The sequence below is a fragment of the Prunus avium genome, chromosome 8 (assembly GCF_965620075.1).
Source record: "Prunus avium chromosome 8, drPruAviu1.hap1.1, whole genome shotgun sequence".
NCBI lineage: Eukaryota > Viridiplantae > Streptophyta > Magnoliopsida > Rosales > Rosaceae > Prunus > Prunus avium.
The window spans coordinates 33917124-33943418 of record NC_142291.1 but is presented as its reverse complement, the minus strand read 5'-3'; the positions used below and the strand labels follow the sequence as shown (position 1 = coordinate 33943418).

The 26295-nt window shown below is 41.1% G+C and overlaps 4 protein-coding genes, 1 long non-coding RNA gene, 4 other non-coding genes and 1 pseudogene across 11 annotated transcripts; 8 read left to right on the top strand and 2 right to left on the bottom strand.

The window, feature by feature from the left end:
• Nucleotides 1-4425: 4425 nt before the first annotated feature.
• On the bottom strand, nt 4426-6146 carry LOC110753752 (acetylserotonin O-methyltransferase-like). 2 transcript variants are annotated; one of them, XM_021954705.2, is made up of 2 exons: nt 5265-6145; nt 4426-4847 (listed from the first exon to the last, which is right to left on the bottom strand). In XM_021954705.2, exons 1-2 carry the CDS (start codon nt 6030-6032, stop codon nt 4542-4544), a joined length of 1074 nt encoding a protein of 357 aa, XP_021810397.1. In that variant the 5' UTR covers nt 6033-6145; the 3' UTR covers nt 4426-4541. The 2 variants fall into 2 exon arrangements, with proteins under 2 accessions (XP_021810397.1, XP_021810398.1); XM_021954706.2 differs by having other exon boundaries at nt 4615-4855; nt 5265-6146.
• Nucleotides 6147-7056: 910 nt separating this feature from the next.
• On the top strand, nt 7057-9847 carry LOC148292607 (acetylserotonin O-methyltransferase-like; annotated as a pseudogene). The gene is made up of 2 exons (XR_015826161.1): nt 7057-8000; nt 9356-9847. The product of XR_015826161.1 is annotated as an acetylserotonin O-methyltransferase-like (transcript).
• Nucleotides 9848-10123: 276 nt separating this feature from the next.
• Nucleotides 10124-10277, top strand: LOC148292606 (U4 spliceosomal RNA). Its single transcript, XR_015827141.1, has one exon. It is a non-coding gene; the product is annotated as a U4 spliceosomal RNA (small nuclear RNA).
• An 889-nt stretch (nt 10278-11166) lies between these two features.
• On the top strand, nt 11167-11320 carry LOC148292605 (U4 spliceosomal RNA). The gene has a single exon (XR_015827144.1). It is a non-coding gene; the product is annotated as a U4 spliceosomal RNA (small nuclear RNA).
• Nucleotides 11321-12209: 889 nt separating this feature from the next.
• LOC148292604 (U4 spliceosomal RNA) lies at nt 12210-12369 on the top strand. The gene has a single exon (XR_015827145.1). It is a non-coding gene; the product is annotated as a U4 spliceosomal RNA (small nuclear RNA).
• A 1101-nt stretch (nt 12370-13470) lies between these two features.
• On the bottom strand, nt 13471-14184 carry LOC148292603 (uncharacterized). Its single transcript, XR_015826640.1, has 2 exons — nt 14059-14184; nt 13471-13893 (listed from the first exon to the last, which is right to left on the bottom strand). It is a non-coding gene; the product is annotated as an uncharacterized LOC148292603 (long non-coding RNA).
• A 992-nt stretch (nt 14185-15176) lies between these two features.
• Nucleotides 15177-16830, top strand: LOC110753722 (acetylserotonin O-methyltransferase). Its single transcript, XM_021954670.2, has 2 exons — nt 15177-16059; nt 16369-16830. Exons 1-2 carry the CDS (start codon nt 15286-15288, stop codon nt 16672-16674), a joined length of 1080 nt encoding a protein of 359 aa, XP_021810362.1. The 5' UTR covers nt 15177-15285; the 3' UTR covers nt 16675-16830.
• A 3892-nt stretch (nt 16831-20722) lies between these two features.
• LOC148292602 (U2 spliceosomal RNA) lies at nt 20723-20918 on the top strand. Its single transcript, XR_015827127.1, has one exon. It is a non-coding gene; the product is annotated as a U2 spliceosomal RNA (small nuclear RNA).
• Nucleotides 20919-21636: 718 nt separating this feature from the next.
• On the top strand, nt 21637-23492 carry LOC110753740 (acetylserotonin O-methyltransferase-like). The gene is made up of 2 exons (XM_021954693.2): nt 21637-22648; nt 22955-23492. The coding sequence occupies exons 1-2, from the start codon at nt 21791-21793 to the stop codon at nt 23258-23260; spliced, it is 1164 nt and encodes a 387-aa protein (XP_021810385.2). The 5' UTR covers nt 21637-21790; the 3' UTR covers nt 23261-23492.
• Nucleotides 23493-24091: 599 nt separating this feature from the next.
• Nucleotides 24092-25570, top strand: LOC110753795 (acetylserotonin O-methyltransferase-like). Its single transcript, XM_021954767.2, has 2 exons — nt 24092-24926; nt 25221-25570. Exons 1-2 carry the CDS (start codon nt 24156-24158, stop codon nt 25524-25526), a joined length of 1077 nt encoding a protein of 358 aa, XP_021810459.1. The 5' UTR covers nt 24092-24155; the 3' UTR covers nt 25527-25570.
• The last annotated feature ends 725 nt before the right edge of the window (nt 25571-26295 follow it).

Here is a 26295-nt window from a genome sequence, read left to right as displayed (position 1 = left end):
GATTTGGCGTGGGTGCGCCTCAATACCTCGTTGAGTTACTAGGTATCCCAGGAATCGGCCGGATGATACACCGAACGTGCAGTTACTTGGATTCAACTTCATGCGATACTGGCGGAGCAGGTTGAACGCCTCAGTGAGGTTCTTGATGTGATCTGCTCGCTTAGGGGCTTTGACCAGCATGTCGTCCACGTACACTTCCATGGTTTTGCCATCCGTGAACATGTCTTTGTTGTTCTGGAGGAAGGTGGTCAGCTCCATCTTCTCATCTGGGCTTAGGCGCGAGCTGATCCGCGCTTTCTTGTCTGGCTGGTCAGGATCGAGGGGTACTAACTCAACGTCTTCCTCAGGCTTCCAACTTTCTTCAAGGGAGCCTTCCGGGCGGATTCCCTCATCTCGATCCTTCTCGTTTGGGTTCAGGCGAGAGCCGATCTGCGCTTCTTTGTCTGGCGGGCCAGGATCATGGGGTACTAGTTCAACGTCATCGTCAGGCTTCCAACCCTTTTCAGGGGAGTCTTCCGGGTGGATTCCCTCGCCTTGATCCTGGCTCCTTAATTGCTATTTTGAGGTAGCAACTCCCTTCCCGTTCGGGCTTACTTGTCTGCTGGGAGAGTTTCCTGCCACGTCAGTAGCCTGCATTACTGGTGTGAACTGCAGTTGTTTGCTCTTCTTGAGCCCTTGGGCTGTGCATCTCCTTGCCATGGCTTGATCACTGTTGATCTGCCCGATACCGCCTCCAGGGATGGGGTAGCGGATCTTCTGTTGTAGAGCAGATGTGATGGCTTCGATCTTGCTGATCCATGGTCGGCCCAAAATCCCGTTGTAGGGAGAGACCTCGTCGATGACCATGAAGGTTTGCGAGCAGACCACTGGGGGTGAGTGGACGTCTAGGTCAATTGTCCCAACAGTGATTGACGTGGCCCCATTGAAGCCGGTGAGTGATCTGGCAAGTTTGCTAATCTTGGGCTCCAATCCCATCTGTTGGATAACCGATAGTTGCAGGATATTGGCTGCGCTGCCCTCGTCCACGTGAACTCGCTCGATCACAGCTTGTTCAATTTGGATGCAGATTACTAGGGCGTCATTGTGCGGCAGATCAAGCCCGATCAAGTCCTTCTTCTGAAAGCCGATGATGGGTGTATCTGCAATGACTGGTACGCCCGTTGTGACTTAGGAGACATAAGTCGCCTGCGCGATCTTTCTCTTACGCTCCTTGGTGGTCAGCCCGGACTCTTGGGAGTCAGCTAGAATGGTGTTGATCCGTATGACCTTTTGAGGAGGTTCCTTGGCAACCGCATCACGATCCTCGATCTGCTGGATGGCCTTCTTTGCAACGAATTCCGTGCAATGGCCGTCTCTGACCAGCTCCTCAAGATGCCTTTTCCAGGCGTTGCAGTTGTTTGTGTAATGACCGTGTTCCCCGTGGAATGCACAGTATTTATTGGTGTCCCTCATAGAGGGATCTCCCCTCATAGGTGGTGGTCTTCTCACCCACGGTTTGTTCTTCACTTGTGCCAGGATCTGGTGGATCGGGATAGTGAACTCAGTGAAGGTTCCTATTTCTGAGCCTCCCTCTTGGGGCCGTGATCTGCGCTTGTCTCGGGCTTTGTTCTCGAACTTGTTGCCCTTTTGGATCGCCTGCCTTGTCGGGTGATCAGCTGGCTTGCTAGCTTTCTTCGCCGCAATACGATCGTCGTCCCAAAGTGCGTAGCGCTCTGCCGTCGCGAAGACCTCTGCCAAGGTTTGGCTTGGAGTTATGGCCAGCTCACGGTATAGCTCGTGTTCGGTTGGCAAGCCTTTTTTGAAAGCTGAGGATGCAACTTGGTCATTGCATCCTATGATGTTCGCCTTCTCAGCCTTGAATCGTCTGAGGTAGTCTCGAAGAGACTCGTCTGGTTTCTTGTGCAGGTTGAACAAGTGGTCTGCATGCTTTCTGACCGTCTTGTAGGAGGTATACTCCTTTGTGAAGATGAGGGCGAACTCCTTGAAGTTGCCTATCGACCCGGACAGTAGAGTGTGGAACCAGTCTTGAGCTGCTCCTCTCAAAGTCATCGCGAACACTTTGCATATCAGGGCGTCGTCTGCCTTGTACAGGATCATGGCACTCTTAAAGTGCCTCAAATGGCTCTCAGGGTCGGAGTCTCCCTTAAACGGAGTGATGGATGGCGTTGTGAACCGTTTCGGCGGTGCAGCTCGTTCCACCTCGTCCGTAAAGGGTGAGCAGTCAACTTGAGCAATTTCCTTGTGCAGGGCCTCATCCGTGCTTCCTTTAAGTTGGAGACTTTGGAGTCGGTCATTCACTAACTTCTCGACATCTTCTGCCCGCAGGGCTAGTGGTTCGAGTCGATGTCTTCGGTGTCTTGAGCGCCGCTGGTTAACTTCCTCCTCGGTTCCCAAGGGTCGATCCTCTTGGTTGTTCTGCCCGTGAGGCAGATTAGGAGATTGAGCTTGTGAGGAGTCCTCCACGGCTTGTTGCCGTGTGTTGGTCCTCAAGCGGGTTGGTGAGCGTCGATTGTTGCGCTCGTCACGCGATTGTTCACGAACTCGAGCTCTTTGTGAGCCCAGCCTGGATTGGTTACTTCCTTGTGGGCCCAAGCGAGCGTGGACATTGGACTGTGGGCCCAAGCGGGCATGGACATTGGACTGTGGGCCCAGCCTTTCGTGTACATTGGTCCTTGGACCTAACCTCGAACGGATCGTCGACCGGCTCAGAGTACGACTTGCAGATGTCTGCGTCTCATCAGCACGATCTCGTTCTCTCCCCTGCCCGTTTGCCTGACCGGCTTGGGACCTCTCAAACTGCTCGCTGACATGCTCGTGCGTCCTCCTCTCCTCGTCACGGGATCCAAGGTTAGGGCCTTGGTTCAAGTTGATTTGCCTGAGTAGCTGGCCAATCAGGTTGTTCTGATCGTCGACTCTTTGTGTAAGTTGATCAACCCGTGAGTTAAGGTCCACCTGACCAGAGGTGTGCATTGGACCCAATGGCACGTGGGCTAGGGCTCCATTAGACGCGTACACAGGTGCATACGTCAAGTGTGGTGGCAGATGAGGGAGAGAAAGGATCTGCTCCAAGGCTGGGGAGGCACCAAAGTAGCCGTGGGGCTGTGCAGCAAGTCCGGCAGTTGAGTGGTGTGGCTGCTGCTGTGTTCCGACAGCAGGCGGGCGCGGCAGAGCAGCTCCAGCCGTTGGCGCTTGCAGCTGCAAGGCTGTGCAGGTCACAGGACCACGTGGTGGCTGTTCTGCAATTCCAGCAGCTGTCTGCGGCGGCTGTTCTGCAATTCCGGCAGTTGGAGGTGGCTGCGAAGCGCTTGGAGGCGGACGCAAGGCGTTGGTAGCCACGATACCGTGAGGTTGCAGAGAGGCTTCCACCACGAAACCATGAGACGGGCCCGTCGTGGTGGTGTTACTCTTCGAACGTCTTGTATCGACCATGGTTGATTGGAAAAAGTTGTGGAAAATGAATTTGGAGCACGCTTTGAGTATAATTTCGCGCTCTCAATGAAAGCACCAATTTGTGGGAGCAAATTTCCTCCCACGGGAATATTCGCCTAAAGATTCCTTCGTCTTCGTCGCACCTCTCTCTCCCTGCAAAACAGATCGGAGTTAAAGGACCACACCCGGGGGGTGTTGGCCAAAGGCCCTCCGATGCCTAAGTTAGGATGGGTATTTCAAGGAAAACCGGGTGGCTGGAGCCGTGTGTGGAGGCCGGAGCCTTGTGTGAGGGAGAGAAAGAATATTGTGGCTAGGGTTTGTGAAAGATAATTTCTGCAGAGTTTCAGTAGGAATTCAGACGTACCTTAACCCCTGTGTGTAGCTAGGTATTTATAGGGGCCTCGGAGGCTAGGGTGTTAGAGGAATAATTCCGTAGAAGGAAAGGAATTATTCCTCCCTGATTAGGTGAGATTTGATTAATTAGGGATTTGATTTATTTGATTTAAATCAAATCCCTAATTAGGGTAGGAATCAAATCAATCCCCATTTTAATTAGGTAATTGCCAATATAATTGGGTAACTCCCAATTAAATTGAGTAACTCCCAATTAGGTCAAATAATCCCCAAATGGAAGGAATTATTTGACCTAGGGTGATTTAATTCGGTTCCCACAGAACCTATACCGTATACGAAAGAGTTATTCTAAACGGCATGTCTCTTTTGCTGTTCTGATGTTGACATGTTGTGATGTTACTGCCTGCCTTGGCGTTGGCGGCTTATGCAACTGGTGGCAAACTTAAGAGCAAGTCAAGTTAGAACTACTTGAGTACAACAAAACAATTGCCTGCATTTAGCATTTTGTGATTTTTTTAATTCAACAAGGTACTGTCTCATTAACAGGCAGTGTAGATCAATCAAACCTTCAGAAATTCCAAAAAAGAATAAAGAAAACAAAAAAGGAATAAAGAAAACAAAAAAAGAAAAGATACAAAGATATAGCAGCCACAATACATTGCACACATTTTATTGCAATTTTAAGAGCTGAGCAATACAATAAAACACTAATTTGAGAATACAAATCCACATTCTTAATTTAACTTTGTTCGATAAATTTAAGGAAAAGCTTGGATAACAGATTGGACAACATGAATGGGAGTGATAGTGTGTCGGCTAAAGCCAGCCTCACCAAGAACATATCCCCATTCCTTAATGGTCCTTTCTTTGCCTGTGTTTGTATGGGCCATCATCACCATATCTAACATCAATCTCACATCTGTTAGCTTCTTGTCTAGTTTTTCGCTGTCTTCTTCAATTACAGCTTCTACTATTATCACCTTCCCTTTGTCCTCCGGAATAGCTTCCCTGCACTTCTTAAGGATACGGATGCACTCATCGTCTCCCCAGTCATGAAGAACCCACTGCAATTCTCGAAAACCAAATAAAATTGGACCATTTATCATAATGTGTCTTGTTGAGCAAGAAAACTTCTAGCAATACAATAAGGGGAGTAATTCTAGAGGAACCACACTTTTTTTTAGTTACATTAGCAAACCACGTGATGGGACAGTTGATGCGTCAATTAACTTAATGATTTGAATAACAATCAATGTAAGAACTACACGTTAAAAGACAAATCATGTGACAGTTTTTTGTTCTGTCATTTTTGTAGCTTTGCTTTTGCTGGACTCTGTCTGGTTTTTCTTTTGCAATGAATGAGATTTCGACCCAAAAAAAAAAAGGTCACAAGATATGTTCCCTAGATCTAACAATATTCATATTTGGATTGTGAGGTTTCCTTGAGTATTAAGTAAGAGTATCACATATATACTAATTACCATGATAATTGCAGCATCAGCCTTTGGAACACAATCAAACATGTCACCCCCAACATTCTCAATGCGATCACACTCTTGAGCAACAGACACAACATGAGGAAGATCAAAATTGACGCCTCGAATCCAAGGGCACGCCTCGACCAACAAGCGCAAAGTAGTCCCGTCACCCCCACCCACATCTACAATTGTCTCGAGCCCTTTGAACACCTCTAAACAGCTTTCAAGCACAGCAGGCACAGCCACCCTTGCATCACAAGCCATTGCTTCATTGATGAGCTTGCTGTGATTAGGATTTGCCGCGGCATAGCTCCACACATCCTCTCCATGTACTGCCTCGAATGCCGGGTTGCTAACACCTTGGATTCGGGCACTGAGGCCATGCCATGGTGCCAGCATTACCGGGCTACTCTCTAGCAAAATGAAAGCAGCCATGCTGTTTTCTCCGGATTTCAATAGCCGTTTGGACAAAGGTGTTTGTGCATAAACTTTGGGGCCTAATTGGGTTGCTGGTTTTTCTTTGAATATTTTGAGGTGGACTAGGACCCTCAAGATGCGGTAAAGGGGAGAAGGATCACATCTTAGAGCAGATGATAGCTCTAGGAGTGTCATGGGGCTGCCATGGCTTTCAATTGCATCAGCTATTCCAAGCTCAATGGCACATTTTACCACCGCGATTTCGACAAACCCGAACACATATTTCCAGATTTCCAGTTTGGCATGTTCTTCTTCTTTCTCTTCTCCTTCCAACTCTCTTTGTTTATCTTCCATCTCTTTCTGTGTGTGTGTCGTATGCTCTAAGGTAGCAATATATATAATTTGCAGGAAGAGATTGGAGTATGGTTACATGCAGAACATGTGTTGAACAATTTAGGTAATGTGAGTATAGTTACATTCAGCCACTCAATTTTAAATGAGTAGACATGTAATGGTAGACATCTTTTGCCCAGTTTAGGTAATGTGAGTATTTTCATGTAATGGTAGACATCTTTTGCCCAATTGGCTGGAAGGATTTTGTCTTGTATACAAAATTCTCTCTGTAGCTAGTGGCATTATCATAAGAATATTGTGTTTTTGCTGTTTGCATAATTTTTGTTTGTTTCTTATTTTTGTCTTTCCAATCATGTTTTGATACTCTTCTAATAATATATGTATTAGAATGTGAGCATCCAACCCGAAATCAATTGACCACGGATGGAGAGACCCAAAATCTTTTATACCATTTGACAAGGCTTTAATTCTCCGATGTGAGATTCACACTCAATCAACACATACAACCTTTATCTACACCCAATGAAAATGATACATGACCTAACTTGGGATTGATTTTTTGAGAGTATCAGTAGGCCCCATAACTAGGCTGGATTGTTCTTGGCCTTTTATAAAGCAATTAATTTCCACTCGAATCACATCTGATGGATCTAATGATAATCTCTTGAAAATAAGTTTTCAAAGCAGATTTTTTCAATAAATAAGTGATTCTTGTTGATTTCTTAGCTGTAATTCACTTTTGCATTGGCCCCAGCTCTTTACCTACTTCAAAACTGACTGTTGGATAAATAGTATAGCCGATCGGCTATATTCGATTTTTCTGATTTTTTCAAAACTAGTATAGCCGCGCGGCTACACTTATTTAGACACGTGGCCGCCTATTCGCTAGTAGGGTTCTCTTCTTTTTTTGATTTTTTTTCAAAACTAGTATAGCCGCGCGGCCAGACTCGGTTTTATTAATATTTCTCTCCATTTTTTTCTAATTTTTTTTAAAAATAGTATAACCGAGCGGCCATACGCTTTATAAATATTTTGAGTCTGGAAATGGGTTTGTTGAAATCGCGGTGGTGAAATGCGCCATTGAGCTCGGGATAGCAGATGCAATTGAAAGCCATGGAAGCCCCATGACATGCTTAGAACTCTCATCTGCTCTGAGATGTGATCCTTCTCCCCTTCGCCGCCTCATGAGGGTCCTAGTCCACCTCCAAATATTCAAAGAAAAAACCCAAATCCAGCATTTCAGGCAGTACATGGAGAGGATGAGCTATGCCGCAGCCAACCCTGACCACAGCAAGCTTATCAATGAAGGAATGGTTTGTAATGCAAGGGTGGTTGTACCTGCTGTCATTGAAAGTTGTTTAGAGGTGTTCAAAGGGATTGAGACAATCGCATCTGCTCTAAGATGTGATCCTTCTCCCCTTTACCGTATCATGAGGGTCCTAGTCCACCTCAAAATATTCAAAGAAGAAACTGCAATCCAATTAGGATCCAAAAGCTATGTGCAAACGCCTACTGACATCAGGAGAAAAAAGCATGGCGGTGTTGATCTTGCTTGAGAGTAGCCCAGTAATGTTGGCACCATGGCATGGCTTAAGTGCCCGAATTCAAGGTAATATTAGAAATCCAGTGTTTGAGGAAGTACATGGTGAGGACCTATGGAGCTTTGGCGCAGCCAATCCTGATCACAACAAGCTTTTCAATGAAGCAATGGCTTGTGATGCAAGGGTGGTTGTGCCTGCAGTGATTGAAAGTTGTATAGAGGTGTTCAAAGGGCTTGACACAATAGTAGACGTGGGCGCGGGTAATGGGACTGCTTTGTGCTTGTTGGTTGAGGCATGCCCTTGGATTCAAGGCATCAACTTTGATCTTCCTCATGTTGTGTCTGTTGCTCAGGAGTATGACCGCATTGAGAATGTTGGAGGTGACATGTTTGATTATGTTCCAAAGGCTGATGCTGTAATTATCAAGGTTAGTATATTTATATAGTTAAAGGTGTTGTGAATTAATGACTAACTCACTGCCCTTTTAAGATCTTGTTGTTGATGGACTTTAGACAAAGAACTCAATGATGGATGAGTCTTACACACACACACACAGAAATTAACCAAGCTCAAATGACACAAGTGTTTATAGAGGTTCAGCAAATTGCCTACATCCTCTTTGGTGATCACCTTGAGAAATTTCACTAATGAAGATAGGTTACAACTTTGGTTTACAAAGGAAACCCCCTTAGAACACTACCCTCACAATCTGTTTCTCTCACACCCTTGCTCAACACCTTGATACACTTAGAGAACTCTCTTGCTCTCTCCCTTGGCTTTTCTGAAACTCTCTCCAGAAACTCAATATGTTTCCAGTTTTTGCCACTACATATGTTCAACATGCTTTCACCCTTGTGTTATCTTACTTCATCCCATTACCTACACAAGCCAATGGACAAGAGATAGGATATCTGATTGTCCTCCACGTTCTTTCCTTTTAGTCACCACTTAGACTAAGGGTCAGATCAGGTAGGTAATACAATCCCACTCAGCCACCTCCATTAAACCAGAAAATGGAGAGGAGATTAATCAAAATAGGATAACCAATTAGCCATGAGTGCTCTCCCAACTATCCAGCAGGTAGTCAACCCTCTTTTACCTCAGAAGTGATCCATTAAGCACCTGCAAACTTGTGGAAAGCGATAGCCATTGAAAAGACAGTTGAAAATACGTAAGCAAAACATCACAGCACGACTGGAGCGACCGGTCGTCAGGAATGGGCGACCGGTCGCCAGAAGTTTTCCCTCCAGACTTTGAATCTGCTTCTAAGCGACCGGTCGCAAATGTCAGGCGACCGGTCACTCGTGCTTCCTGCGACCGGTCGCAAAGATTTGGCGACCGGTCGCTCGTCGATTTCTCTCGAGCCTTCGAATCTGCTTCTAAACGACCGGTCGCAAATTCCTAGCGACCGGTCGCTTTTGGGCAGACTCAAAATCCTCCTTTGAGCGCCAAAACCTTTGTATCCTTTTAGGTGAGCCATTTTTCCAACAAAAGGAAATAGAGAAAATTAAACCATTTAAGGAAGAGTAGCCTTAAAATAGCTAGCAGCAAGTTAGCAACACATCTTTATACTTTTCATTCATCCTGTGACCTATTAGTTTATCATTTGATTTGTCTGTTAATGTCTACCACTTATTACATCATTTGTCTGCGATAATGCGATAAGAAAAAATGCGGTTCCTCTGCCATCTCACTCCCTGATTATCTGGCTATAAGTTTTTTTACTCAATCAACAACACGTTATGACAAACGATACTCTGATTTTGTTTTCGTGAATTGCAGTGGGTTCTTCATGATTGGGAAGATGATGAGTGCATCCGTATCCTTAAGAATTGCAGGGAAGCTATTCCTGAGGACAAAGGGAAGGTGATAATCATAGAAGCGGTTATCGATGAAAATGATGAGAAAGAGGACAGCACGCTAACAAATGTGAGATTGATGCTAGACATGGTGATGATGGCCCATACTAACACAGGAAAAGAAAGAACCTTGAAGGAATGGGGATATGTTCTTGGAGAGGCTGGCTTTAGCCGACACACTATTACACCGATTCATGCTGTCCAATATGTTATTCAGGCTTTTCCTTAAATTAGTACTATTTCATTGTATTGTTCAACTTACCTTGTGGTCTTTCTCTAGTTGCGGCATTGTCAAAATTGTGAAGTTAATAATAAGCCTACTTCTCTTGCTTTATGTAGTCTGCTTTGTAATATTTAAATGCAGATGTATAAACTCAAATTTTGGAAAATGAAAAATTGAATAAAATTTGGCAAAGAGAGAGGCGGCATTTCACATTCCAAATTGGTATGTATGCAATCAAACTAGACATATGGAAGGGAGAGGATGCAATTTCAAGCTAAGACAAGAAACAACATTCATCTTCTAGATTTTACACATCGGCATTTACAATTATTAGCCAAACATGCGATGTTATATGGCATAGTGATCATTGTATGCGTGAAAGAAGAAGTTGTAGTCCCACATCGACAGAGCGGAAAAGGCTGAGTTGCTGTAGTGGGATAAAAGCGAGCGGAAGCCAATGATTGAAGTATCCTTGCGCTTGGGGCAATGACGCAGCTTATGAGGTTCTAACCGAGGCGCGTCTATTGCTGGTTGAAAACTATTTCCAAACCCCCTCTTGGGCCTTGGTTCAGCCATGTGCCCTTGAGAATTTCTGGAAGGGCTTTCTCTTCGGAGTAAGGCCCTATAAATATAGTCCCAAGATATTGAACATTTGGTTGTCAAGTTTATTTCCTTCCTTCCAACCTGGGTTTTGGAGGCAAACTTTGCTCTTTCCATTGGTCACTCTCAACATCCAAAAAGTTTGGATTCAGTCTCTTCCGCCAGTGGCTGTGTACGCTTTCAAGTTATAGATCGTTATGGCGTCAATTTGACTCGGGGCTTTGTTTTGCAGTTGCTTCTTGCTAAAACGATAGCAAATATCACCTTAAATTCTTGTGCTACAATGAGAAAGTAGCAAACTATTTACATATCATAATCTTAACTCATTTTCTCACTCACCCTTATTACGTGAGCTAATGTCAAGCGCTTAGGAGGATTTAAATGATGGACTGATAAATAAGCCACTCTTTGAAACTTGTATTGTATCATTGTGTGATGAAAAGTGCTAATCGGATTTGTTCGGCATTAATATCGGTGCTGATGGGTTCAAGTTTATTAAATAAATGAAGAATTTGTATGACAAAGAGTGAACACGAAGAAAATATTGTTTTCACTTGTGTTATTATAGCATAAGTGTGATGAACTTGTTAAGCAAATTTGGAACGACAAATAGTTAGTACAGATACCCAGCTTGCCATACCTTTTTCCCAAATTGCAAGCAGCCTTTGCTTCTCTTATATGAGAATACAATCACATGTTTGGCTAATAATTGTAAGACAAGAATGCAATTTCAAGCTAAGACAAGAAACAACATTCATCTTCTAGATTTTACACATCGGCATTTACAATTATTAGCCAAACATGTGATCATTATATGTGTGAAAGAAGAAGTTGTTGTCTCACATCGACAGAGCGGAAAAGGCTGAGTTGCTGTAGCTGGATAAAAGCGAGCAGAAGCCAATATTTTTAGTATCTTTGAGCTTGGGGCAATGATGCAGCTTATGAGGTTCTAACCGAGGCGCGTCTATTGCTGGTTGAAAGCTGTTTCCAAGCTCCCTCTTTGGCCTTGGTTCAGCCACGTGCCCTTGAGAATTTCTGGAAGGGCTTTCTCTTCGGAGTAAGGCCCTATAAATATAGTCCCAAGATATTGAACATTTGGTTGTCAAGTTTATTTCCTTCCTTCCAACCTGGGTTTTGGAGGCAAACTTTGCTCTTTCCATTGGTCACTCTCAACATCCAAAAAGTTTGGATTCAGTCTCTTCCGCCAGTGGCTGTGTACGCTTTCAAGTTATAGATCGTTATGGCGTCAATTTGACTCGGGGCTTTGTTTTGCAGTTGCTTCTTGCTAAAACGATAGCAAATATCACCTTAAATTCTTGTGCTACAATGAGAAAGTAGCAAACTATTTACATATCATAATCTTAACTCATTTTCTCACTCACCCTTATTACGTGAGCTAATGTCAAGCGCTTAGGAGGATTTAAATGATGGACTGATAAATAAGCCACTCTTTGAAACTTGTATTGTATCATTGTGTGATGAAAAGTGCTAATCGGATTTGTTCGGCATTAATATCGGTGCTGATGGGTTCAAGTTTATTAAATAAATGAAGAATTTGTATGACAAAGAGTGAACACGAAGAAAATATTGTTTTCACTTGTGTTATTATAGCATAAGTGTGATGAACTTGTTAAGCAAATTTGGAACGACAAATAGTTAGTACAGATACCCAGCTTGCCATACCTTTTTCCCAAATTGCAAGCAGCCTTTGCTTCTCTTATATGAGAATACAATCACATGTTTGGCTAATAATTGTAAGACAAGAATGCAATTTCAAGCTAAGACAAGAAACAACATTCATCTTCTAGATTTTACACATCGGCATTTACAATTATTAGCCAAACATGTGATCATTATATGTGTGAAAGAAGAAGTTGTTGTCTCACATCGACAGAGCGGAAAAGGCTGAGTTGCTGTAGCTGGATAAAAGCGAGCAGAAGCCAATATTTTTAGTATCTTTGAGCTTGGGGCAATGATGCAGCTTATGAGGTTCTAACCGAGGCGCGTCTATTGCTGGTTGAAAGCTGTTTCCAAGCTCCCTCTTTGGCCTTGGTTCAGCCACGTGCTTTTGAGGATTTCTTGAAGGGCTTTCTCTTCGGAGGAAGTGTATGGCCGCTCGGCTATACTATTTTTTAAAAAATTTAAAAATGGAGAGAAACATTAATGAAACCCTATTTTTTATATTTAAAAAAAAAATAAAAAAATGGAGTATAGCCGGTTGGCTATACTATTTTTATTTTTATTTTAAAAAGAGAGAACCCTGCTATCGAATAGGCGGCCATGTGTTTAAGTAAGTATAGCCGATCGGCTATACTATTTTTAAAAAAAATAAGAAAAAACCAAGTATAGCCGCCCGGCTATACTATCTATCCAACAGTCAGTTTTGAAGTAGGTCAGAGCTGGGGCCAATGCAGGGAGTAGCGGTAGTGCCTGGGCCAATGCAACAGCTGCTTTTGCATTTTCAAAAGTGATTTACAGCTAAGAAATCAACAAGAATCACTTACTTATTGAAAAAATCTGTTTTGAAAACTTATTTTCAAGAGATTATCATAAGATCCATCAGATGTGATTCAAGTGGAAATTAATTGCTTTATAAGAGGCCAAGAACAATCCAGCCTAGTTATGGCCTACTGACATCCACTCAGTTCATACTCATGCTTTTCTGATTTTTACCTTTGCTTTATCAGGCAAACGCAAAAGCATACAACTTTGCATTACGTACGGTGCGTTTGGATGAGGAGGAAATTTAATTTGGATGGTGAAGTTTGGGGTCTTTTCTTTGGGTTGCAACTTGCAACTTGCGATTGACAAAGGTATTAGGATTCCAACTTGCAATTCAAAACTTTTAGATGACTTGTTGGCTGTTCCTAAGACTCGGATGGTTTGTTTAAATCACTCTGGGTAGTTTGCTTTTATTCACCCCAAAAAAAAAAAGACACTAATGAGGAGATTGGAATCCTCGCAAAACTGTGATTAAAATCTGTGAATCACTTGAATTCCCATTGACCATGTATGAACTTGATTTATTATTTTCTTATATGCAATTTTCTAAATGATTTGATTTTCATATCGCACTGCTAATTCCGTAGTGTCATTATTGAAGGAAATGAATACGAGTGTTTGTGGTTGAGATAATAGATGTGAATTCCAGGGAGCCATTTGTGGGAAACATGATTCCCTGAAGGAAAGAGATGTGCAATATTAGGCAGGTAGGGTTTCCGTGAAAGAAGTTGTTCTCACAAATTGCCAAATGAATTTAGTTTCCAGGGTCCACCTTATCATCAACGCACAGAGGATAAAGCAAAGGTAAAAATCAGAAAAGCATGAGTATGATGAACTGATGAGTGGATATCAGTAGGCCATAACTACGCTGGATTGTTCTTGGCCTTTTATAAAGCAATTAATTTCCACTTGAATCACATATGATAATCTCTTTAAAATAAGTTTTCAAAGCAGATTTTTTCAATAAATAAGTGATTCTTGTTGATTTCTTAGCTGTAATTCACTTTTGAAACTGCAAAAGCAGCTGTTGCATTGGCCCAGGCACTACCGCTATTTCCTGCATTGGCCCCAGCTCTTACGTACTTCGAAATTGACTGTTGGATAAATAGTATAGCCGCGCGGCTATAATATTGGTGCTGATGTTCGAGTTCAGAAAATAGATGAAGAATTTGTATGACAAAGAGTGAACACGAAGAAAATAGTGCTTTCACTTGTGTTATTATATAGCATATAAGTGTGATGAACTTGTTAAGCAAATTTGGAACGACAAATAGTTAGTACAGATACCAAGATTGTCATACCTTTTTCCCAAATTGCAAGCAGCCTTTGCTTCTCTTATATGAGAATACAGTCCGTACAAACCAAATCAATTATGCTCTCTGTTAGTCCATCTCCAGGTGGGGAGGGTTAGTATATTATGTAAATTTATTAGTTAATTTAATTAAACTACTATTTATATCCTAATTAAAATACATTTTAGAAGAGAAAAATATTTTGGGATAAGATTTTTGATATCCACGCGTCGGGACGTGATTAGCCCTATAGATTTCTGATTATATTTTTTCTCCACGTAGCACATCTCTTATCATGATGTAATCCCAACAATTTTTCAAATAAGATTCTTAAGAGCCACGTGTCGGTACGTTATTAGCCCTCCATATTTTCGATTCTTATGATAATGCCACTAGCTACAACTAAACAAAAAGCATGTTGTTGGGTATAACATAATGATTTGATTTTTAATATATACATATGCATGTAACCTTCACATGAAGCAAACCAATTCAATGCTCTCCTATTGCATTAGGTTGTCTTTCAATGTCCTTACGAGAGAGAATCAATGGATGGAAACTTTGGTTAGAGTAGGAGCAAGAAAGAAGCAAAATAAGATAAGAGTTTTCTTCAGAAAATTGTATCATCTGTATTGATTCAATTCAATTCATATAGCTCAATAGTTGTTCCTCCGATTTGTGTGTAGATAAAGGTTGTATGTGTTGATTGAGAGTGTGAATCTCACATTGGAGAATTAAAGCCTTGTCAAATGGTATAAAAGATTTTGGATCTCTCCATCTATTGTCAATTGATTTCGGGTTGGATGCTCACATTCTAATACATATAGTATTAGAAGAGTATCAAAACATGATTGGAAAGACAAAAATAAGAAACAATAAAAAATTATGCTCACAGCAAAAACACAAGATTCTTATGATGCCACTAGCTACAGCTAAACAATGCATGCTTACCATGTTTGTCCACTACGTTGTAAACTTTTTCATAAAATATTGTGGCAAAGAAAGAATTTTGTATACAAGACAAAATCCTTCCAGCCAATTAGGCAAAAGATGTCTACCATTACATGAAAATATATACATTTAAAATTGAGTGGCTGAATCTGGGAAAAATCCCAATGAAAATGATACATTACCTAAACTGTTCAACACATGTTCTGCATGTAACTATACTCCAATCTATTCCTGCAAATTATATATATTTCTACCTTAGAGCCTACGACACACACACAGAAAGAGATGGAAGATAAACAAAGAGAGTTAGGAGGAGAAGAGAAAGAAGAAGAACATGCCAAACTGGAAATCTGGAAATATGTGTTCGGGTTTGTCGAAATCGCAGTGGTAAAATGTGCCATTGAGCTAGGAATAGCTGATGCAATTGAAAGCCATGGCAGCCCCATGACACTCCTAGAGCTATCATCTGCCCTAAGATGTGATCTTTCTCCCCTTTACCGCATCATGAGGGTCCTAGTCCACCTCAAAATATTCAAAGAAGAAATTGCAATCCACTACTTAGGATCCAAAAGTTATGCACAAACACCTTTGTCCAAACGCCTACTGAGATCAGGAGAAAAAAGCATGGCGGCGTTGATCTTGCTTGAGAGTAGCCCAGTAATGCTGGCACCATGGCATGGCTTAAGTGCCCGAATTCAAGGTAATCTTAGAAATCCAGTGTTTGAGGAAGTACATGGTGAGGACATATGGAGCTTTGGCGCAGCCAATCCTGATCACAACAAGCTTTTCAATGAAGCAATGGCTTGTGATGCAAGGGTGCATGTGCCTGAAGTGATTGGAAGTTGTATAGAGGTGTTCAAAGGGCTTGACACAATAGTAGACGTGGGCGCGGGTGATGGGACTGCTTTGCGCTTGTTGGTTGAGGCATGCCCTTGGATCCGAGGCATCAACTTTGATCTTCCTCATGTTGTGTCTGTTGCTCAGGAGTATGACCGCATTGAGAATGTTGGAGGTGACATGTTTGATTATGTTCCAAAGGCTGATGCTGTAGTTATTAAGGTTAGTATATATATAGTTAAAGGAAATAGAGAAAATTAAACCATTTAAGGAAGAGTAGTAGCCTTAAAATAGCTAGCAGCAAGTTAGCAACACATCTTTATATTTTTCATTCATCCTGTGACATATTCGTTTCATCATTTGATTTATCTGTTCATGTCTACCACTAATTACATCATTTGTCTGCGCTAATGGGATAAGAAAAAAAATTGGTTCCTCTGCCATCACTCCTTGATTATCTTGCTATAAGTTTTCTTGCTCAATAAGGCGTTATGACAATGGATACTTTGATTCTGTTTTCGTGAATTGCAGGGGGTTCTTCATGACTGGGGCGATGATGAGTGCATCCGTATCCTTAAGAAGTGCAGGGAAGCTATTCCGGAGGACAAAGGGAAGGTGATAATCGTAGAAGCGATTATCGATGAAAAATATGAGAAAGAGGACACCAAACTTACAGATGTGAGATTGATGCTAGACATGGTGATGATGGCCCATACAAACACAGGAAAAGAAAGGACTTTGAAGGAATGGGAATATGTTCTTGGGGAAGCTGGCTTCAGCCGACACACTATCACACCTATTCATGCTGTCCCATCCGTTATTCAGGCTTTTCCTTAAATTTAGAGAACAAAAAGTTATGGATGTGGATTTGTTTTTGCAAATTAGCACTGTTTCATTGTATTGTTCAACTTACGTACCTTGTGGTCTTTCGCTAGTTGCAGCATTGTCAAAATTGTTAAGTTAATAATAAACCTGCTGCTCTTGCTTTATGTAGTCTGCTTTGTAATCTTTAAATGCCGATGTATCAACTCAATTTAAGGAAAATGAAAAATTGAATAAATTTGGCAAAGAAAAAGGCGGCATTTCACATTCCAAATTGGTATGTATGCAATCAAACTATACATATAGAATGGAGAGGATGCAATTTCAAGCTAAGACAAGAAACAACATTCATCTTCTAGATTTTACACATCGGCATTTACAATTATTAGCCAAACATGCAATGTTATATGTGTTGGAATTGGCTCAAATTTGATGGCACATGTGATGTGTTTTGTTATGGGCACCTACCTTGACTTTGTTGGCTTCACAAGTGCTTTCGATGGTATTGTCTTTTGCTTTCGATGGTATTGTCTTTTGAATGATAAAATTATGTGCATGGGATATTTTGTTTCCCTTGGCTCCATGGGCAGCAGCCGAAAGCAATATGGAATGTCTTTTGAATGATAAAATTATGCGCATGGGACGATATTGTGTTTCCCTTGGCTCCATGGGCAGCAGCCGAAAGCAATATGGAAAAGTGGAAGAAATCATGGTGTCTAAATGTAGAGTTTTAGACATTATTTTATGGGGGAGTCTAATCGGTTGGTGACATGTGTGCTACAAAATTTGTGAAAGACTTTGGGTTCTTTCTTTGTTCTTTGGAGCCGTCCACTTTCAGAAAGAATTGGTTTCTTTCTCTTTGTTTATTCCAAGTGGGTGTTATATGTCACCAATAATGATGACTTCCAGCACATGGTTTGGCTTCTTTTTCCTTTCACGTGGGAGCTGTTGGTGAATCTCCTAGCAGCTAGCCACTGCACTTGTCTACATAAGAGCATGTCCACCCTAAGGCAAGGTAAGGGCTGCCACTATTCACATAAATAGTATCAGCTTTGCCTTAGTTGGTTCCACCCTTGGAAGGCTAGGGCAAGGGCAAGAAAAAAAAAAGATTATGCAACAAAATATAAACAATTTAGAAAGTGAATAAAATTGTTATGTATTTATAGGGAAAATATCTATAATTTGTTGGTATTTTTTATTAAAAAAATTGAAAATTTTTTGAATTTTTTTGAATTTTTTTTACTCGCTGACGTCATCGTAACATCAGCGCTGACGTCAGCGCCTTCAGGCTGCAGCCCAGGCAAGATCTGCCCATGGGCTTGCCCAGTTTGATGGGACCCACCATTTGCCAGGGCCATTTTTCTCCCGCTGGAGCTCTCTTGGGCTGCCTTGGGGGGCCTTTTGCCCAGTCTTGGCTCAAGACTGGACATGCTCTAAGGGAAAGAGAGCATCAGTCAGGGAGTGTGGGCATTTTTGTGCCACACCATTTGAGGGTGCCGTGAGCACCATTGCTCAGTAAAGCTAAAATAGAAGTGAGGGACACTTCCACACAGAGAGAATACTAGAGAGCATCACCGTGATGGGGGAGATAAACTCCTCTTTGGCTACACAAGATGTTGAAGGAAGATCAAGTCATTTCAAAGGTTGAGTCTTCTTCATTTGTTCCTTGTGTTTGTGGGAGGTTTATTTCTTTTGTATCGTTCCTAGTGTGTTCTTTCCTAGTGAGCAAGAACAATTCTTGTGTTCTTGGCTCTGGTGTGTGGTTAGCTTAAGAGTGACTTGGGTGTATTTGAGATTTGGGTTGTGAGAGTTAAGCTCTGTAATTCCTAGGATAGGTAAGATAGTTAATCTCATTTGGATGTAATCTTTTTTGGAATACTAGTGGAATTTCTCGTTGTCTTTCAAACTCAATGTAGGCTACACACAGACTGAACCAGTATAAATCCTTGTGTCGTTTGAATTTCTGTATTTCATATTTTTCTCTTATTGTTGCATAGTACACAGTATGATACAATATCATACCATTTCTGTTTGACACGAGAAATTATAGAATGGTATTGTACTACCACGTCAGCTAGCAGTACTTCTATTCAAAATATGACGTGTTATTTTTTAAAAACAAATTATAGCTTTTTTTACAGCTGAATTTAAAATTCTTCTTTTATTTAGAATAAGATTTTTATTTATTTAAAGTTAAAGAACCCAAAGACGCCGTTGGAAACCACCTCCCACAACTCAATCCCCATCTTCATACTGCCACCTAACCCAATCATCCCATCAGGGACTGAACATGTTTCTGTAGTATGCGGGTAATTCTTTTTGGGTTTGTTGATCATCATTTGTACAGAAATCACAAAAGGAATCTTCAGTTTTTGTGATGATCCTCCAAACGATTTCTTTCCTTCTTCTCTCTGATATCCTCCAATCAATTTCTCGACATCACTGCTCAATCTTTCTCGGGTAATTCTTTCTAGTGATTTTTATGTGGGTTCTTGTTTCAGATTAACCAAAACCCTTGGGTAGTTGGTTGGGTAGCAGTACAAGGTAGAGAAGATTGGGTTATCGTTGTATGGAGTAATGCTATTTAGACACACAACATTGACTATTTTAGCTGATCACCTTATGTGGCAATTGATGTGTCATGCCAAGTCAATTAATGAATGTCGCCATGTCAATTAAAAAACAAATTAAAAAGCCCTAGTGTTCTTAGTAAGTTGCCTCATGGCAACATTCATTAATTGACATGGCATGACACATCAGTTGCCACATAAAGTGGTCAATGTTGTGTGTCTAAATAGCATTACTCTATCGTCGTGAGAGCTGGTTTTGGTATATATATTATTTTAGGGAGTAAAAGTCCAGCTGTAAAAATAGCTATAATTATTTTAGGGAGTAAAAGTCCAGCTCTCACGAGCTGGGTTATCGTCATATTTTGAATGAAAGTATCACCCACCGAAGTGGTGATACAGTACCATTCTATAATTTCTCATTTGACACAGCAATTGTGGTATCCATCTTCTCTATTTTTCTTTCCTTTTATTTAATATTTCCCCCTTTTTTTTAATTCTCTCTTCTCTCTCTTACTTTATTATCTTTCTGTTTCTTGTCTTTTCCTTCTTCCTTTCCGTTTCTTTCTTCGCACCAGTCTCCCCAGCCACTCCATCCCCATCTATCTTTTCTTTTTCTGTTTCTCTGTTTCTTTTTTTCCTCTCTTTAATCTCAGTTTTCTTTTTGCTCTTTGTTCATCTTTTCCTTTTCAGATCTATAAGATCTTAGGCGTGAGTTTTTTGTATTCTTTAAAGTGATTGTTGGACGGGTATGCTATTTCTTCTGATTGCTATGGGTTTTAAATTTGAAAATCTTGGCTATGAAAAATCCGTTTAGTAACAGCGATACCGAAATGGTACCTTGTCATACCAAAACCGATCTGCTCTGGTTGGTCAATACCGTAACATCCCGTGCCCAGGCCTAATTTACATATCATAATCTTAACTCATTTTCTCACTCACCCTTATTGCTTGAGCTAATGTCAAGTGCTTAGGAGTATTTAAACTTTTTGAAAGGAATTAAGTGATGGACTGATAAATAAGCCAGTCTTTGAAACTTGTATTGTATCATTGTGTGATGAAAAGTGCTAATTGGATTTGTTCGGCATTAATATCTGTGCTGATGGGTTTGTTCAAGTTTAGAAAATAGATGAAGAATTTGAATGACAGAGTGAACATGAAGAAAATATTGTTTTCACTAAGTGTGATGAACTTGTTAAGCAATTTGGAACGACAAATAGTTAGTACAGATACCAAGCTTGCCATACCTTTTTCCCAAAGTGCAGGCAGCCTTTGCTTCTCTTATATGAGAATACAGTCCGTATAAACCAAATCAATTTTGCTCTCTGTTAGTTCGAGTCACGCACCCACAGTTACAGCCCTTACCCCTCAGCCTTCGTTCGAAGGCGTAGCACCCTTTAGCTGTTTGTAACAATCCCACATCCCACATCGGCCTCACCAAGGAAGCATGGAAGTGAAAGGCCCTATAAAAGGAGAAAGAAGAGAAGAGAAAACGCATACCTTTCTCGGCCTTTTGGCTAAGATCAAGTGTAGTATCTGTTCTTATCAGTTTAATATCTGATACGTGGACCAATGGTCCACACGATATTAAATTAATTTCTTTAGGGGGAGGGTCCACCACAGTAGCTTGCTATTGGGACTCTCGTGTGTCGCCCAAGCGTTGCACTATTGCATTGGCCTGGCGCGCCCCACCAAATTTAGTTCAAGCTTAAAATTGTCTGCCCAATTGCGATCCCCACGATTGTGTATTTCGTAACACCAGAGAAAACATCCCGAGAAAGGGAAAAATATCAAGCTGTGAAAAATATCAAACTCCAATCTTTGCGAATTGCTTGCATCTGTTATGGCAGAAAAACTTATATGAACTGGGGATAGCAAAACATCCCGGCCAATCATGCTATGTGTTTTTCGTGCCAGTGGGATTTCGATCACGCTATGTGTTTCTCATGCCAGTGGGATTTTCGGTGTCCCGAATATTTTCAGCTGTTCTTCCAGATGGAGAGATTTATTAGTTTATTATATGCAGTTCTCCTAAATGATTTGATTTTCATATCGTATATTTTTCACCGCTAATTTCATAGAGGCATTATTGAAGGAAATGAATACGAGTGTTTGTGGTTGAGATAATAGATGTGAATTCCAGGGGGCCATTTATGGCAGAGATAGGGTTGCAAAATGAATTTAGTTTCCAGGGTCCACTTTATCATCAACTTAAAGAGGAAATTTTGAGCAGTTGTATGCTTTTATGTTTGCCTGATAAAGCCAGAACAGGACCTGAAAGAGAGTTTACCTACTCAATTACATGTTGTCTCTCCTTTTTATTATTTTATAAATTCTCGTGAGAAAAAAAATATATATGTTCTGGACAACTTGGGATTGATTTTGAGAGTGTTAGTAGGATGGATTGTTCTTGGCCTTTTATAGAAGCAATTAATTCCCCAACAACTTCTTAGGAGCAAATCACTTTTGAATGGCATTTAAAACTACAAAAGCAGCATTGGCCCCAGCTCTGATCTACTGCAAAATTGACTGTTCAATATTGAATGAGAGTGACAGATTTCTAAATGTTAAGCACATTCAACTCCAATCTCTACCTGCAAATTATATATACGGCTAAGAGCCTAGGACAAACACACACACACAAAGATATGGAAGATAAACAAAGTAGAGAGTTAAGATCGGAAGAGGAAGAAGAAGAAGAGCATGCCAAAGTGGATGTCTGGAAATATGTTTTCGGGTTTGTTGAAATCGCAGTGGTGAAATGCGCCATTGAGCTCGGGATAGCTGATGCAATTGAAAGCCATGGAAGCCCCATGACACTCTTAGAGCTCTCATCTGCTCTAAGATGTGATCCTTCTCCCCTTTACCGCATCATGAGGGTACTTGTCCACCTCAAAATATTCAAAGAGAAACCAGCAACCCAATTAGGCCCCAAAGTTTATGCACAAACACCTTTGTCCAAACGGCTATTGAAATCCGGAGAAAACAGCATGGCTGCTTTCATTTTGCTAGAGAGTAGCCCGGTAATGCTGGCACCGTGGCATGGCCTAAGTGCTCGAATTCAAGGTATTAGCAATCCAGCATTTGAAGCAGTACATGGAGAGGATGTATGGAGCTATGCCGCGGCCAATCCTGATCACAGCAAGCTTATCAATGAAGCAATGGCTTGTGATGCAAGAGTGGTTGTGCCTGCAGTGATTGAAAGTTGTTTAGAGGTGTTCAAAGGGATTGAGACCATCGTAGATGTGGGCGGGGGTGATGGGACTACTTTGCGCTTGTTGGTTGAGGCATGTCCTTGGATTCGAGGCATCAACTTTGATCTTCCTCATGTTGTGTTTGTTGCTCAGGAGTGTGACCGCATTGAGAATGTTGGAGGTGACATGTTTGATTGTGTTCCAAAGGCTGATGCTGTAATTATGAAGGTTAGTATATATATATATATATATATATAGTTAAAAGAAATCAAGAAAACTAAACCATTTACGGTAGAGCAGCCTTAAAATAGCTAGCAGCAACACGTTTATATTTTTCATTCATCCTGTGAGCTATTAGTTTCATAATTTGGTTTGTCTGTTAATGTCTACTTATTACATCATTTGTCTGCGCTAATGGGATAAGAAAAAATGTGGTTCCTCTGCCATCACTCCCCGATTATCTTGCTATAAGTTTTCTTGCTCAACAAGGCATTATGACAATGGATACTCTGATTCTATTTTTGTGAATTGCAGTGGGTTCTTCACGACTGGGGCGATGATGAGTGCATCCAGATCCTTAAGAAGTGCAGGGAAGCTATGCCGGAGGATAAAGGGAAGGTGATAATCATAGAAGCGGTTATCGATGAAAAAGATGCGAAAGAGGACATCAAACTAACAAATGTGAGATTGATGCTAGACATGGTGATGATGGCCCATACAAACACAGGAAAAGAAAGGACCTTGAAGGAATGGGGATATGTTCTTGGGGAAGCTGGCTTTAGCCGACACACTATCACACCTATTCATGCTGTCCAATCCGTTATTCAGGCTTTTCCTTAAATTTAGAGAACAAAAAGTTATGGATGTGGATTTGTTTTTTGCAAATTAGTACTTTCATTGTATTGTTTAAGTTACCTTTTGGTCTTTATCTGTTGCATCATTGTCAAAAGTGTTGAGTTAATAAGCCTACTGCTCTTGCAGTTTGTAATCTTTAGATGGTTGGCAAGAAAATCTGAGCAAATGCATTGTGGCTGCTATATATCTTTCAATCCCAATACTAGTAGGCATGTTTTTAAGCAACACATGCTTTGATTTTTAAGGTAAAGTGAGATCCCCAACGAGTGGCTCCAGCTCGTTTCAAACTACAACCTTGATTAAGTCCTCTACATGTCTCAAGTTCCCCATAATCCAACAATTCTTTGAGTTCAGCTTTTCAAATTAAATTTAACTCATTATTGCGTTTAGCAGAAGCACTAACAAAATTCATAATGTTAGTCAACATTGAAAAAATCTCCATACAACTTTCACATGCTTATATTGCTTTTTATTGTTTTTGTTAAAGGAGAAAGTTTGAGTGGTCTGGCCTATTGTTTTTGTTAAAGGGAAAATTTTGAGTGGGTTGGGTTTGAGTAGGCAAAAGAAATTTGATTGTATTGGGTAATTTTTGGTTTGGCAAAAAAGGGAGTAGGCGGCTGCCTACCTTGTCCTTAGGGTCGGATCGCCCCTGATGGGTTGGGTTTGAGTAGGCAGAAGAAATTTATTTGTATTGGGTATTGGGTAATTTTTGGTTTGGCAAAAAATGGAGTAGGCGGCTGCTTGCCCTACCCTTAGGGTAGGACCGCCCCTGCATTACCTAAACTGTTCAACACACTTCTGCACGTAACTATACTCCAATCTCTTCCTGCAAATTATATATATTGCTACCTTAGGGCCTACGACAAACACACAGAAAGAGATGGAAGATAAACAAAGAGAGTTAGGAGGAGAAGAGAAAGAAGAAGAACATGCCAAACTGGAAATCTGGAAATATGTGTTTGGGTTTGTCGAAATCGCGGTGGTAAAATGTGCCATTCAGCTTGGAATAGCTGATGCAATTGAAAGCCGTGGCAGCCCCATGACACTCCTAGAGCTATCATCTGCTCTAAGATGTGATCCTTCTCCCCTTTACCGCATCATGAGGGTCCTAGTCCACCTCAAAATATTCAAAGAAAAGCCAGCAACCCAATTAGGCCCCAAAGTTTATGCACAAACACCTTTGTCCAAACGGCTATTGAAATCCGGACAAAACAGCATGGCTGCTTTCATTTTGCTAGAGAATAGCCCGGTAATGCTGGCACCGTGGCATGTCCTCAGTACCCGAATCAAAGGTAATATTAGAAATTCAGTGTTTGAGGAAGTACATGGTGAGGACATATGGAGCTTTGGCGCAGCCAATCCTGATCACAACAAGCTTTTCAATGAAGCAATGGCTTGTGATGCAAGGGTGGTTGTGTCTGCAGTGACTGAAAGTTGTATAGAGGTGTTCAAAGGGATTGAGACAATTGTAGATGTGGGCGGGGGTGATGGGACTACTTTGCGCTTGTTGGTTGAGGCATGTCCTTGGATTCAAGGCATCAACTTTGATCTTCCTCATGTTGTGTCTGTTGCTCAGGAGTGTGACCGCATTGAGAATGTTGGAGGTGACATGTTTGATTGTGTTCCCAAGGCTGATGCTGTAATTATTAAGGTTAGTATATATATATAGTTAAAGGAAATAGAGAAAATTAAACCATTTGAGGAAGAGCAGCCTTAACATAGCTAGCAGCAACACGTTTATATTTTTCATTCATCCTGTGAGCTATTAGTTTCATCATTTGATTTGTCTGTTAATGTCTACTTATTACATCATTTGTCTGCGCTAATGGGATAAGAAAAAATGTGGTTCCTCTGCCATCACTCCCTGATTATCTTGCTATAAGTTTTCTCGCTCAACAAGGCGTTATGACAATGGATACTCTGATTCTGTTTTCGTGAATTGCAGTCGGTTCTTCAAGACTGGGGCGATGATGAGTGCATCCATATCCTTAAGAAGTGCAGGGAAGCTATTGCGGAGGATAAAGGGAAGGTGATAATCGTAGAAGCAGTTATCGATGAAAAAGAGGAGAATGAGGACATCAAACTAACAAATGTGAGATTGATGCTAGACATGGTGATGATGGCCTATACAAACACAGGAAAAGAAAGGACCTTGAAGGAATGGGAATATGTTCTTGGGGAAGCTGGCTTCAGCCGACACACTATCACACCTATTCATGCTGTCTGTTCCGTTATTCAGGCTTTTCCTTAAATTTAGAGAACAAAAAGTTATGGATGTGGATTTGTTTTTGCAAATTAGTACTGTTTCATTGTATTGTTTAAGTTACCTTTTGGTCTTTATCTGTTGCTCTTGCAGTTTGTAATCTTTAGATGGTTGGCAATAGAATCTGAGCAAATTGCATTGTGGCTGCTATATATCTTTCTATCCCAATACTATTAGGCATGTTTTTGAGCAACACATGCTTTGATTTTTAAGGTATACATATATGTGATTCACAGCACTCTCCAATGTCTTTCTTTCCATTAGTTTGTCTTTCAATGTCCTTACGACTTACGAGACAGAGCCAATGGATGGAAGCTCAGCAAAATCAGATAGAGTTTTCTGCAGAGTACTGTATCATCTGTATTGACTCGATTGAACTCATTACAGTATATTATATAGCTCACTAGAGGCTTAGCTCTCTGCTAACAATTTAACGAACTGTTAACCTTCTAACTAACTAAAGCATCTGAATAGCATCAATGACATGGCATAATCAAGACCATTCACATCCTGCTAATAATAGAGTTGCTTAGATCATGCTGTTCTAATACTTGTAGCCCTCCACACAAGAAAGAATGAAATATTAATGGAAGGTGCATGGCAAACATCCTGTAAAAGCAGAACCCGATTGGTAGGGTATTAAAACACGACTGAAAGGGATAAAAAAAAAAAATTGTCACTGTCAAAACAAAACATGTGTAATGAATTCTACTCAAGTTTCACTGATATCTGAGTTCATGGCTATCTTTCAAGCTGA

Coding starts and splice junctions, on each gene's coding strand:
- LOC110753752 (XM_021954705.2), bottom strand. CDS start 6,032: ATGGAAGATAAACAAAGAGAGTTGGAAGGAGAAGAGAAAGAAGAAGAA. Junction 4,848..5,264: donor CTGATGCTGCAATTATCATG/GTAATTAGTATA, acceptor CGAGAATTGCAG/TGGGTTCTTCATGACTGGGG.
- LOC110753722 (XM_021954670.2), top strand. CDS start 15,286: ATGGAAGATAAACAAAGAGAGTTAGGAGGAGAAGAGAAAGAAGAAGAA. Junction 16,060..16,368: donor CTGATGCTGTAGTTATTAAG/GTTAGTATATAT, acceptor CGTGAATTGCAG/GGGGTTCTTCATGACTGGGG.
- LOC110753740 (XM_021954693.2), top strand. CDS start 21,791: ATGTTAAGCACATTCAACTCCAATCTCTACCTGCAAATTATATATACG. Junction 22,649..22,954: donor CTGATGCTGTAATTATGAAG/GTTAGTATATAT, acceptor TGTGAATTGCAG/TGGGTTCTTCACGACTGGGG.
- LOC110753795 (XM_021954767.2), top strand. CDS start 24,156: ATGGAAGATAAACAAAGAGAGTTAGGAGGAGAAGAGAAAGAAGAAGAA. Junction 24,927..25,220: donor CTGATGCTGTAATTATTAAG/GTTAGTATATAT, acceptor CGTGAATTGCAG/TCGGTTCTTCAAGACTGGGG.